This window comes from Triturus cristatus, chromosome 2_2 (genome assembly GCF_964204655.1).
Source record: "Triturus cristatus chromosome 2_2, aTriCri1.1, whole genome shotgun sequence".
NCBI lineage: Eukaryota > Metazoa > Chordata > Amphibia > Caudata > Salamandridae > Triturus > Triturus cristatus.
Window position 1 is genome coordinate 67,736,552 of NC_140582.1, and position 13,193 is coordinate 67,749,744.

At 43.7% G+C, this 13,193-nt stretch overlaps 1 protein-coding gene across 2 annotated transcripts in view; it reads right to left on the reverse strand.

The window, feature by feature from the left end:
• LOC146861853 (uncharacterized) overlaps positions 1-13,193 on the reverse strand; it is a 106,935-nt gene that overhangs the window by 45,969 nt on the left and 47,773 nt on the right. The window contains exon 5 of one of the 2 annotated variants that reach the window (XM_085641031.1): positions 1,292-1,369. In XM_085641031.1, the coding sequence (XP_085497157.1) occupies positions 1,292-1,369 (78 nt within the window). The remainder of the gene's footprint in view (positions 1-1,291; positions 1,370-13,193) is intronic. The other variant, XM_085641032.1, reaches the window with a different exon arrangement.

Consider the following 13,193-nt stretch of genomic DNA (forward strand, 5'->3'; position numbering starts at 1 on the left):
ACTCATGTACATTTGTTTGGGGTTATATGAAGGGCGGGGGGGCAATATGTTGGGCATCACTATTAATGGCTTTTAATGTATAACGGCTGGCAGTATGTCACCCAGATTGTTTGTTTAAACCAAGCAAGGATACAGCTATAAGACACAAACTGTACGTTACACTAGCAATCTTGGAGTAAATCTATGGTGTCCTATGTTTGCATTACTGTCACTGGATAGAAATGTTCCTTAAAAACTCAATAAAATTTGACAAAAAAACAGCATTGGAATATTTAATTCGGCCACTTTTAGAACATCTGGATTTTTAAAAAATGTGTGTGTAAGTAGAGAGTGAATGATTAGGCCTTATTTGCCCCTACGTCCACCTCCTGATTAGTGGGATGAAGTAATGCCCACTCATTTAATTCACTCGCTCAGCGCAGGCAGTTTGTGGCAGGTGCTCAAACTCCGTCTCCATCACTTTCAAAGTAGCTATCTGCTCCTTTTGACACCTTTAAGAAATCTTTGTAGTCGCAATTATTTAAAAGGAGCACTATATCTGTCCAATCAAAATGAGGACTCAAACAGGACTAGAAGGTCATGGTAGTTAATAAAGAATTCTCATAGGCTAATGATTCTTTTCTCCTGTAACTACTGTCTAATGTTAAAATCGGCAACTGAAAGAATACGCTTCAAACTATTTAACAACTTCATGTAATACTCCAGCTGAAAAAGAAATAAATGTGGCAATTTTCTCTATTGTATACATATTATATCATGACAACATATAAATCCTGCTTAAACTTAACTGCTTACATTTATAAACTTTGTGTAACACTTTTATAGTGTAGGACTGATTGCAAGAATGTGGTTGACAAAAGTTTGTCTGACATAAATATTATGTGCTAATTATCGTTTATAAAATATCGTCCTACTGGGAGTAGAATATCTATTAGTACATCCAATAGTGCAGTATTTATGTAAACAATATTCAGGACATTGTATTTTTTTCAGACAATATTTAGCCCACAGTATTCTGGTACCATACTACCACAATAATGATTACTATGATAACATATTCTACAGAGTAAAATGTATTTCCTAAATTTTGTTTTTTTTGTATATTATTTTAAAGGTCTCGTGGTCTTTACGAACACTATTCAACATATATCATATTCATGCCTTTCACACAGCCTGGTCTCCGTTATAAAAATTGCATAAATTAATTAATGAATAAATAAATGGCAAATGAGGTTAACTGTAGTAAAAAGTGTTCATTGCAGTTAAAGACAAGAGAAAAGTTGTAGTGTACCTGAATCAAGAATGGTGCTACTTTTTCCTTCGTCCATAAAACCTGCTTCTGACTCGGTTGAAACAAACGAAAGTCCTACTGGATAAGACAAAATCTTTCATTTTCTAATGCAAATATACTTTTTAATATATCAATAATTGCGTAGGTGTTCCCTCAGGCAGAAATAGTCATCACTATTTTGACAGCATACCAAACATGTGAATTTACTAAATAAAAAAGAGTTTGTATAAACCAAATCCAAATAATAGGTAGATCTTTAATCACAAATTAAAAAAAAAAGTCACCAATTCATTTAAATGTGTTCCTTGGAGTTACAAAATTATTCTCAAACTTCTACAGGAGATTCAAATGATATACTGCCAATGTCTGTCACCCCTATCTAAACAAAACAAAACAAAACAAAACAAAACAAAACAAAACAAACACAACTCCCAAGAGATAAAGAAAAAGCTTGTTCATACCAGTTGTTTTGACCCATAAGATGTTCATCTAACTATCCATCTGGGTACATATATATACACACACAGACACACACATATATATACTGCAGAGTGACGCTAGCCACTCTGTAGTTGTAGTTAGGGTTGACAGAGATGGAAATTCCTCAGATGTTTGCGAGCTAATCACTTTGCCTCGGTTTGATGAATCGCCACAAAACTTTACAGACCTATTCCTTTTTCTACATTGGCGGAGGATGGAAAGTTTGGTGGTCATTTGTTAAGGTGGTGTCCCAAAACAGGTTTTTCCACCAATTAATTTTCCATAAACGTTTGTGTTGCGTGTGGTGCAAAAATGGCTGAACAGAAATGAATGAAAATTGGCAGGATTATAGATTATGTGGTGTAGAATATCCTTTTTTGGTACTACAGGTAAGTATTTTTTAAGTTATAAAGCGTAAAAAACTTAGTGATATCTGTGGCTGCAGTATTTCACAAATGTTCCTTAAAGTACTGTGGTACATGGTAATGACGAACAAGTTAGTTACCTTTGGTAACACCTTATCTGGTACAGACTCTATCTAGCCTCAGATTCCTGACTTTAGAATTATCCACAGGCATGGGACTGGATCCGGAATTTTTTTGTGAGCAGTACCCCTGCGTGACGGTAGGTGGTGTTGTCCGGCTCATGTGGCACCATCGGAGTCGTCTGTGCTGGAACTGAAGTGCGCTGTGCCTATGTTGGTGCCAACCCAGCGCGCTGTCATCAGTTTCTTTTTGAAACTTTCAATGCCAGAAGCGCAGAGCCACGAACCACTGGTGTGTGGAACTAGGGCCCTAAAAAGAGAACAGCCCTTAACTCTAAAATCCATTTGCAGAGCGGGGAGGATGGGTGGGTAGGTAAGGAATATGTGGCTAGATAGAGTCTCTACCAGATAAGGCATTACTGGAGGTAAGTAACTTGTTCATTTGATAGAGACTTCTAGTCGCAGATTCATTACTTTAGAATAGATACCCAAGCTATACCTTCCCGGAGGAGGGTCTGTAAACATGATTTAAACGAGAAAGTCTTGCAGGACCGAATAGGTAAACTGTCCATCCCGACAGACCGGATTGTCCAGGCAGTAGTGTTTGGTGAACGTGTGCACCGAGGCCCACGTTGCTGCCTGGCAAATGTCCAGGAGCGGAATTTCGCATGCTAACGCAGTGGTCACAGCCTTTGCTCTGGTGGAATGAGCACGCAAGCACTCCGGGGGATGCTACTTGACCATTACGTAGCAGATCTTAATGCAGAGTACTATCCATTGGGAGATGATTAGTTATTGCATGGCCTTCCCTTTCCCTTTCATGGCCTGACATATCTTACAAAGAGTTCATCATCCACCTGGAACTTTCTGTGCAGTCAAGGTAGAATGACAACATTCTTTTTGGGTCGAGCCAGTGGAGTCTGTCCTCTTCTTTAGAGGGATGAGGTGGAGCGTAAAAGGAAGATAAAGTGATGGACTGGCCTAATGTGGAACAGGGTGGCAACCTTCGGCAAGAAGGATGCTAGAGTCCGAAGACCAGCTTATCTAGGAAGAAAGATACATATAGAGGCTGAGATGACAGCACCTGCTGTTCACTAACTCTCCGGACAGATGTAATTGACACCTGGCAGATGTAATTAACACCAGAAAGGCAGTCTTGATAATGAGATGCCTAAAAGGACAGTTATGAAGTGGCTCAAAGAGAGCACACACCAGAAAATTAGGAAACAAATGAAGGTCTCACTGAGGCATAACGAATGGAGTTGGGGAAAGCCTCTAAAGAACCTATTTACATTAGGGGACTTAAAGAGGGAAGGTTGATCTGGCAGCCGCAGGAAGCGAAGATGGCAGGTAAGTAACCCTTTAACCTGACCAATGCAGAGACCTGCTGGTTGAGGGGAAGGATAAACAGTAGGACTTGGGAAAGAGGGCAGACAAGGGGTCAATCTGGTTAGCTGTGCATCCTGCCATAAACTTGTGCCAACGGCAGGCATATACCATCTTGGTGGAGGGATACCGAGCTGCCAAGATAACATCACAGACTTTGGGAGGAAGGTCAACTGCTGTTAACTGTCGCCGCTCAAATTCACGTATGAAGGCGGAGAGTAGACAGGTTCTGGTGCAGAACCCTCCTCTGCTGCTAGAACAGAATATCCTCCCAAAGAGGGAGGATGATCGGCGGACCGATAGACATGCTCAATAGCTCAGGATACCAGACTCTCTGAGCCCAGTCCAGAGCCACAAGGATGACTTGGGCCCGGTCGTTCCTGATCTTCGTGAGAACTCTGACCAGGAGTGGTATGGACGGAAAGGCATATAACAGGCTGGAGCTTCACTCAAGCCAGAAAGCCTATCCGAGCGAGAGCTGCCTTGGAAACTCCACCGCGCAGAAGTGCTGATATTGCACATTCTTGGCAGTAGTGAACAGTTCTAACCAAGGTTCTCTCCTCTTCCGAAAGAGACCTTGCACCACCTCCAGATGGAGATGCCTTTTGTGATACACTAGGCATCTTCGGTTGAATTTGTCCGCTCTAGCGTTCAGAGAACCAACCAGGATGTGAACCACCAGGGAAATGTTACAATGTTCCAGCCAAGTCCAGAGATGCAGGGCCTCCACGACCCCACCTCGCCCACTTTGTTGCATTATCCCCTGGTGGTGGTCTGCGAACACCTGAACTAGCCTTCCCTTGATGGAGGGTAAAAAGGCTTTCAATGCTAGTTTGATCACAGGTTGATGTAGAGTCCGGATTCTACCGGAGACCAAAGTTCTCTGATCTCCACCTCTCCCAGATGGCCACCCCAGCCCAGGAGTGACACATCTGTGATTACTTTAGATCCGGTTGTGGAAGAGAAAGGGGTCAGCCACTGACCCAATTGTGGCTCGTTAACCATCATTGTAGATCTTTTGCAATTCTTTCTGGGATCTGGACCATGTAGGAGAGATTTCCCTGATGCTGCACCTATTGGAACTTCAGGTTCCACTGCAGAGCCTACATAAGCCAGCAGGCATGTGTCACAAGTAGGATGGAGGATGCCATGAGGCCCAGCACCCTCAAAGTCAGTTTCCCTAAAATCCAGGATAGGGGCTGAAACATCGGTATCATAGCCTGAATATCCTAGACTTGCAGGTAGGGAGGAAAAACCTAAAACAGCACTGTGTCCAGAACAACTCTTGATGAAAGGGAGCATCTGAGAAGGGGTTAGGTGTGACTTTGCCACATTGACAGTGAACCCCGGTGAGTGAAAGAGGTCTGTCGTAGACTGCATGGGGTGAGCCCGCCTTCAACAGCCAGTCGTAGAGATAGGGGAAGACTGGCACCCCTGATCTCCACAGATGAGCGGCAGCCACCGCAATCACATTGGTGAACCGCAGATAACATCTGTGGACAGGCAGGACGGGGATGTGGAAGAAGAAGTCCTGCAAGTCCAAAACTACCATCCAGTCTCCCGGGTCTGGGGAAAACAGGACTTGAGTAAGCGTGAGCATTTTCAATTTCTCCTTCTTCAAGAAGAAATTGAGATGGCGCAGGTCTAGGATAGGACAAAAGCCTCGGGCCTTCTTGGGCACCAGACAATACCAGGAATAGCAACTACGACCTACTTCTGAAGCCGGGACCCGTTCTATGGCTCCCTTGACCAACGGAGCTGCCACTTCCAAGCAAAGTAAGAAAATGTGATCCTCCGTCAGCCTGCCGCAAGTAGGTGGCATAGGTGGAGGAGTCGACATGAAGGGAAGGGAGTAGCCACTACCAATAATCTGGAGAACCCAGTGGTCAGATGTTATCGACCTTCGGTGTTGAAAGCGATAGCCTATCCTGCCTCCCACTGGGGGCCCATGGTGTTCGGAGGACCAACTAAAGAGGCTTGGAAGCTGTGGCTGCTGAGGGAGTGGTGGACAGGCCCAACCTCTGGCTAGCTGACCAACGCGGCCTGTGTGTGCGGCATCCTCAACCACGCAGGGGCTGGGAAGCTTGGGTTCCTTGGTGGCTGGGTAAGCAGAGACGCACTGGAAGACTCAAAAGAAGCGAAAGATGGACAGAGGTTGACGAGTGGGCGTGGAAAAGCCCAAGGACCGGGTTGTAGCTCTGCTGTCGTTGAACCGCTCTAGCACGGAGTCTGCCTGGTCTACGAAGAGACGGGAGCCATCAAAGGGCATGTACATGAGCAAGGCCTGGGCATTCCCAGAAAAACCAATAGTTCTCAACTAGGCGTGGTGCCTAAAAGGCCACAAATGTTGAAACTGATCTGCCCAGTGAATCAGTCCTATCCGGTCCACAGTGAATGGATAACTTAGCTGTGTCCCTTCCGTCAGCAATCGCTTGGGAGAGTATGGCTCGAGCCTCCTCTGAGGCTATAGGCAGTACCTGCACAACTGAGTCCCAGAGTGAGTGGGAATATTGGCACAAAAGGAATATGGTGTTCACTGACCACAGTGGCAGGCTGGTGGAAAAAAACATCTTCTTGCCTAAGATACCTAGCTTCTAGGATTCCCTGTCTGGTGGAGTGGTAGGAAATATGCCAGGATTTAGTTTGGGCGTGGAGCCTTGGACCACCAAGCTCTCTGGGGTGGAGTGTTGGGTGGGGAAGCTGGGGTCCCCTGGGAAGGGAGGTGGAAACGGGCTATTGTCCTATTAACAGGAGCCCTTGCGCAGGGCTTGGACCACACCCCAAGTAGGATGTCCGCGAGGTCTTCGTTAAACGGGAGAGGCGGTTCGGATGGGGTGACTCTAGTTTGAAGCACCTCCGTCAAGACATTTGCCTTCACAGCCACAGAGGGTAGCGTCGGCCATCCTCCTTACCACCATTGAAAATTAGGCCCCCCTCCTCCATAGCCATGGTAAGAGGAGGGTCCAAGCCAGTATATGGGGAAGTGTTCAGTTCACTGGCAATCTCCAAATCCTTACACCAGTTGTACTCATTCAGGTCTAGGGGCTAATATTCATAAGGGTTCTGTGGCTCCTCCCAATCTTCCCCAAGTCCTAGTCCAAAGGAATAGGGCTCAGGCTCTGGCCTTGAGAGAATGGCTCCAGTCAGTGCTAAAGCCGGCGTCGGACAAATGACCATCCGGCACCATGTCGAAGTGGTGGATAAGAATGGGGAGGTGCTGCCAGTGGGTGCTGTCGGAGATGGGGATGTCAGCAACGGGACCGGTGCCAGGAAAGGTTAAGATGGCTCGACCAGTTTCAGTCCGGATCCGTCCTTGGATCCAAGGGTCCTGACTGGCGTCGGGTCCAAACCAGATGGCCAAAGACCAGTAGGGGCCCCTCCTGATCCCATGAGGCCAGAAGGGGATACGCTGTCCAAATATGAGGTGCATGGCCTCATAAAAGTCCTGGAATTGTGCTGAGGTCGCTCCGGCTCAAGGAAACTCGGTAGGCGTGGAGATGGACCAGGCACAGGCTCAACCGTGGAGGTAGGCCATGAGTGATGACATACCCTCTTCCTGTTGGATGACTTAGAGGGACGAAGCGAAGTTGAAGACCACTTCGAGTTCTTGCTTTTTATTTTCTTCTGGGATTTACCTAAACGTCAGGACAACTCTGACTGCGACCAAGATCCATGGCTTCACAACCAATGGCGGGACCTTTCACTCAACCGGCCTCGAGACCATTGCAGAATCGCACGTCAAGCAGCAAGAAACTTGAGTGCCCTAGAGGTTTTTGGGTGCATTGCACAACAATCAGCGCAGGTGGATCTGTCACTGACATCTGTGGGTGACAGGCACCACAGGGCTTTAAACCAGCCTGCCACACCAGAAGACAAGTGTCTCAAAATGTCTTAGACATAAGGTCAAAGAAAGGTCAGTCAAAAAGTGACTGGGGTAGCTCTTCTCTGGATCTGCGCTAACTGGCTCGGAAACAATGGAACTAGCGTCAGCATGCTGGGATGGTGCTTATATAGGCACCGTGCATGTCACTTCCATCGCAGCCAGCGATGCCACACGGAGCAGAAAAACACCACCTACCAGTACACAGGAGTACTGCTCATTAAACCTTTCTGATTCCATTCTGACGCCTGTGGATAATTCTAAGGTAAGGAATCAGCAGCTAGAAGTCTCTATTAGATAAGTCATTATATGACTGGCTAATGACTGCCTTTACAAAAATTAAAGGAAGCCATAATATTTTAATCACATTTTGGCTATGTTCTGGTTAGAGGCTTAAATCTAGTTAAGTATTAGGTTTTATATTTTTTCACCCCGTAATACCACTCCATTAAAGTGGTAATAGGTAGACGAAAAATATTTATAAGTTTCTATATATTTTTTAAAACATTTACAAAGTACTGTAGTTGCTCCTAAAAAGTACAGCTGTACAATTTTTTCTTTTAATAAATAAGAAATTGAAAAAACACTGTAATACACTATATGTTACAAATATAGTGCACTACACTGTATTTAAAATTTCTTTACAATTTTTCTTCGGTACAAAAAAGTGTACAGAGTACCATGGATATACCTAAAAAATATCCATAACTTAAAAACAATTAAAAAAAAAATGTACATTTGATCAAAAATACGGTACTTGCTAGATACGAGTGTGCTACTCCATAAACCCATTTAAAAATATGTAAAAAAAATAGTATAAATACATTTCCCTAACTATGACTCATGAACAAAGTGTTAATAGGTAGGGAACAACAATAAAACCCACTACTTACTTATATCTGAGGTCCTAACTCAAAACACAGCCAAAGAGTAGTAACAACAACATAGCTGCCTTTTTATTTTGTAAAAATAGCCATTATCCTTGCATTACCACGATAACGCATGGACAATGCAATACTTAAGTCAGATTTACAAAGCAACGCAAGGCCATCATGCATACAGCACTCCTCTGTACACCATTCAACTATGCACCACCCAACTCTAAGGTAGTGCACTGTACCCCACTCCAAAGCACATCAATCCACTCTAAAGCAACCACTGTATGCCACTCCATTCTACGCCACGCCGCTATGCTATTACACTGTATGCGACTCCACTCTGTGCCACTCCACCACTGTATGGTATTCCACTCTACCTCACTCTACTGTACACCACTCCAGTGTACACCATTCCACTGAACACCACTATGCTCTATGCTTTTCCACTCTATGCCACTCCACTCTATGCCACTCCAATGAACGCTATTCCACTGTATGCCACTCCAGTGTACGCTACTCCACTCTACACAATTCCACTGTACACCTCTCCACACCACTCCATTCTATGTTATTCCGTTGGACGACACTCCACTCTACACCACTTCACTCTATGGTATTTCACTATACACCACTCCACTGTACACCACTCAAGACTATGCCACTCCACTGTACACTATTCCCTTTTACACCACTCCACTCTAAGCCACTGCACTGTATGCCACTCCCCTCTAAAACACTACACTGTATGCTATTTTACTGTATGCCTCTACGCCACTCCAGTGCGCCCCACTCCACTCTACACCACACCACTCCATACTACACTACTCCACTGGACACCACTCCACTGTATGCTATTACACTTTACCCCACTTTATTGTTGGCTACTCCCCTGTATGCCATTCCACTGCATGGCACTACACTTTACGCTACTCCCCTCTATGCTCTTACACTGTATGTAACTCAGGTCTATGCCACTCTACTCTATGCTATTACACTGTATGCAATTCCAGTCTATGCCACTCCACTGTATAGTACTCCACTCTACCCCACTCCACTGTACACCACTCCAGTCTACGCCACTCCACAGTATGCCAATCCACCGTATGCTATTCCACTCTACAAAACTCCACTGTACGCTTTTCGGCAGTATGCTACTCCACTCTACAATATTCCATTGGATAGCACGCCACTCTATGCCACTCCCCTTTATATTATTCCACTCTACCCCACTCAACCATAAGCCCGCCCAGTTTACGCCACTCCGCTCTAAGCCACTCCACTGTATGGCACTCCACAGTACTGTATTCCACTGTACGCGACTCCACTGTAAGCATCTAGACTGCACAACCCCAGTGTACGCCATTCCAATTTACGCCACTCCATTCTACACTATTTCATTGGATGCCACATTGTATGCTATTCCACTCTACCCCACTTCATGCCACTCCAGTCTATGCCACTCCACTGTACCCTATTTGACTCTATGCCACTCCACTGTACTCCACTTTACACTATTCCATTGTATGCCACTTACACTGTATTCTAGTCTACTCTATGCCACTCCAGTGTATGTCACTCCAGTCTACGGCACTCCATTCTACGCTATTCGATTGCACTCCACTCCACTGTACGCCACTCTAATGTATGCTATTCCTCTCTACCCAACTCAACTGTACGCCACTCCAGTCTATGACACTCCACACCACTCCTTCCATTCCTCTCTATAGCCCTACACTCTATGACACTAGACTCTGCAACACTGTCTTCCACTATACTCTGCGACACTCCACTAAACAACACTCAACTGAATGGCACTCAGCACTAAGATTTGGAACACATTTTTTACAAAACAAATGAAATCCATTTAAAATCATTGAAAGAAATCAAAGGTAAGTATAAGTCATACTCGTGAAAACTTTATTTATTCCTTCTATACAAACCCAACTTAAAGTATAGAAACCTCACTCACCACACTACATTAACTATACATCGCCACTCTATCATGCACAATGTTCTCACAAATTATGTAATTCAAGATGTCATAAGTTCTGCTATGATTTCATGTGCTATACGTTATGCAATTTATTATCAGTTCATAGAGAAGACATGTGTTATAGTTATAGTAGTGTGGAGAGTGAGGTGACAACTGTAAGGAGGAGCACAACATAGTAATTTGAAGGTGGCGCGTGAATTATGAATTTAAGTTATAAATATAACTTCAGAATTTTTTAAGTTTGTCTAGTTTAAGTTGGGTTTGTATAGAAAGAATACCTAAAGGTTTCCTAACTATAACCTATACTTAACCTTTGTTTTTTTCATTGAAAAAAAAAAATATATATATATACATACATACATACACACACACACACACACAAACATACACACACACACCCACCCACACTAAAAACTGAGAAATGGAAATTGTTCTGGTTCACTGAGCACACCCCATCATAACTTGCGTCACCCATTTTTGTTCTCTTGATAACTCCTAGTTTCGACATATTGGCGAACTGGTGTTTGAGCATGGCAGACAGCCCACATTTGGGTGCATGCAGCAAAGTTGATTTACATTAATGGCTTTTATTTGTTTGCAATGAAAATAATTCCAGCTTTTAAAGTCATATGCCTGATGTTTAAGTGCATTTAGTGCAAGGCACATACATAAGAGGAAGAAAGGTTGAGCACATATGTGGCCTACTTTGTTTTTGACTCCCTGAAAACTTATCTCCTAAGATATACCATCATCATTTGTGTAGATAGACTGATAGACAGTTTGAGCTTTTTAAACTCTTGCTTCCCCAAACACGCCCCATTTTTCTTTTCAAGTAAAAAACAACTAAAAAGACATGGCTGTTACAAAAACATGTAAAGACAGATATCTCTCCCGCTTGGAACAGACTGAATTCACAGTAGACTGTGTCTTACAAATTCAAAGATTTAAATCAAATGAAAACCTCATTCATTGACATCTTATCTACAATCGCACCCTCAAAGCAATTTTATACAACCTACCCCACACACACTGCTGGAACCAAACACCACCATTCTTAATCATCATGAGAACTGGTCTCTAAACAAACACTATGCTTAAAGGGTCCCAAAAAAGGCTCTAGCCCCTAAAGCAGAGGTCTTCAATCTGTGGGGCGCGACCCCCAGGGGGGCCGTGGAGTCATGGGAAGGGGGTCGCGCTCTTCCTTTGCTAAAAGAAAACGTTCCAGACAGGGTCGTTAAAATGCCTTCCCTGGAGCGGTATTCAGGGACTCTGTCATGCTGGGAAACAGAAACCAGGCAGACAGTTAAACTCACCTTTCTGCCAGTGTACTGTTGGCCTGAAAGAAATGCAAATGTGCACAACGAGTTAATCTGCAAATCCTTTACATTTGCAGATTAATTCGTTGTGCACATTTGCATTTCTTTCAGGCCAGCAGTACACTGGCAGAAAGGTGTGTTTAACTGTCTGCCTGGCTTTGATTTTTCAGGAAAGGAGAGTGCTGTTGAAGTTCATTTATTGAATCACTTGAAACTTTTTAAGTGGTGGTGCACAGAGTTAACTGAGCTGTGAAGTGCTTGCTTTTAATTGTCATTGTATTTAGATAGCTTTTACTATCCCTGAGAATGTGTTGAAGGGACAGTTATCTTAAAAAAAAAAAATGCATTACATAGGGTCTAGATATTACTAACATCTATGGGCCTCATTTACAATGAAATGGTGTAGGGCAGCTCCGCAAGTATTTTTGCTGCGCTGCCCTATGCCAATTCAAAAGGGCAGGATTGGACTGTATTTATGAAATACAGTGCATTCCTTTCCTTTCTGGCTGCACACAATTTGGTGCCTAGCGCCAATGCAGGCAGCCTTGCACCGTGGTGCAAGGGTGTCTGCATTGTTTGCAGGATTGTTTTTGCCTTTCAGCGTGTGCCACACAAAGAAAGAGGAAACAATTGAGGAGAAATAGATATTTCTCCTCATTACGCATCTCCGGGGGCAGCTTACAGTTTTGACGCATCCTCAGGTTTACAGATGCTTGTAAATCTGGGAATGTGTCAAAACCCATGGAAAAACCCACCGCAACGCCCATGGAACGCCCCCACCTCCCTGACGCAGTGTAAGGCAACACATCAACTTGCGCAGCGTTGCCTTACACCATATGTAGGTGTCCATGAAATGCCACACAAAATGACTTTGCATGGCCTCATAATTATGGGTCTGCGCAACCAGAGCGTCATAAAAAATTATTCAGCGCAAGGGGCTTATAAATAAGCCCCTATATTTTGAAAGCTGCCCATATATTTTGGAAGCACCATTTTATCATAAAACATTTTGCGCATTTTGTAGCAGTCTGTCTTATACTGTGTGCAATGCAAGTATAAAATAAAGGCATTTCCCACTGAGTAACAATTTTTTAAAATGTATCTATTATTCATTGAAGCTGCCTGTTATTTTATATGTAGCTACCGGATGGTGAAAGACCTAAAAAATATATGTATGTTTTAAATATGATGAATGATGTTCAGCCACATCCAGTTACATGCAGCTGTAAATGCCAAGCTGTCAGTATCCCATGAAATATAATATGCTTTTCCTCTAATGCCGTGCAATAAAGTTGCAGACCATGCATTACAGCTATTATACCAAGGGCCACTGGAATTATGAGATTGTGAGGCCGCAGAGATTTTAGCATGATTATAGATTTGTCGCATTTGCCATATAATCCATTATCTGCCACATAATCTGCTGATTTTAACCAAAAAAAACGTATTTATTCAAAAGGTTCAAAAGTTAATAAAAAGCAGCAA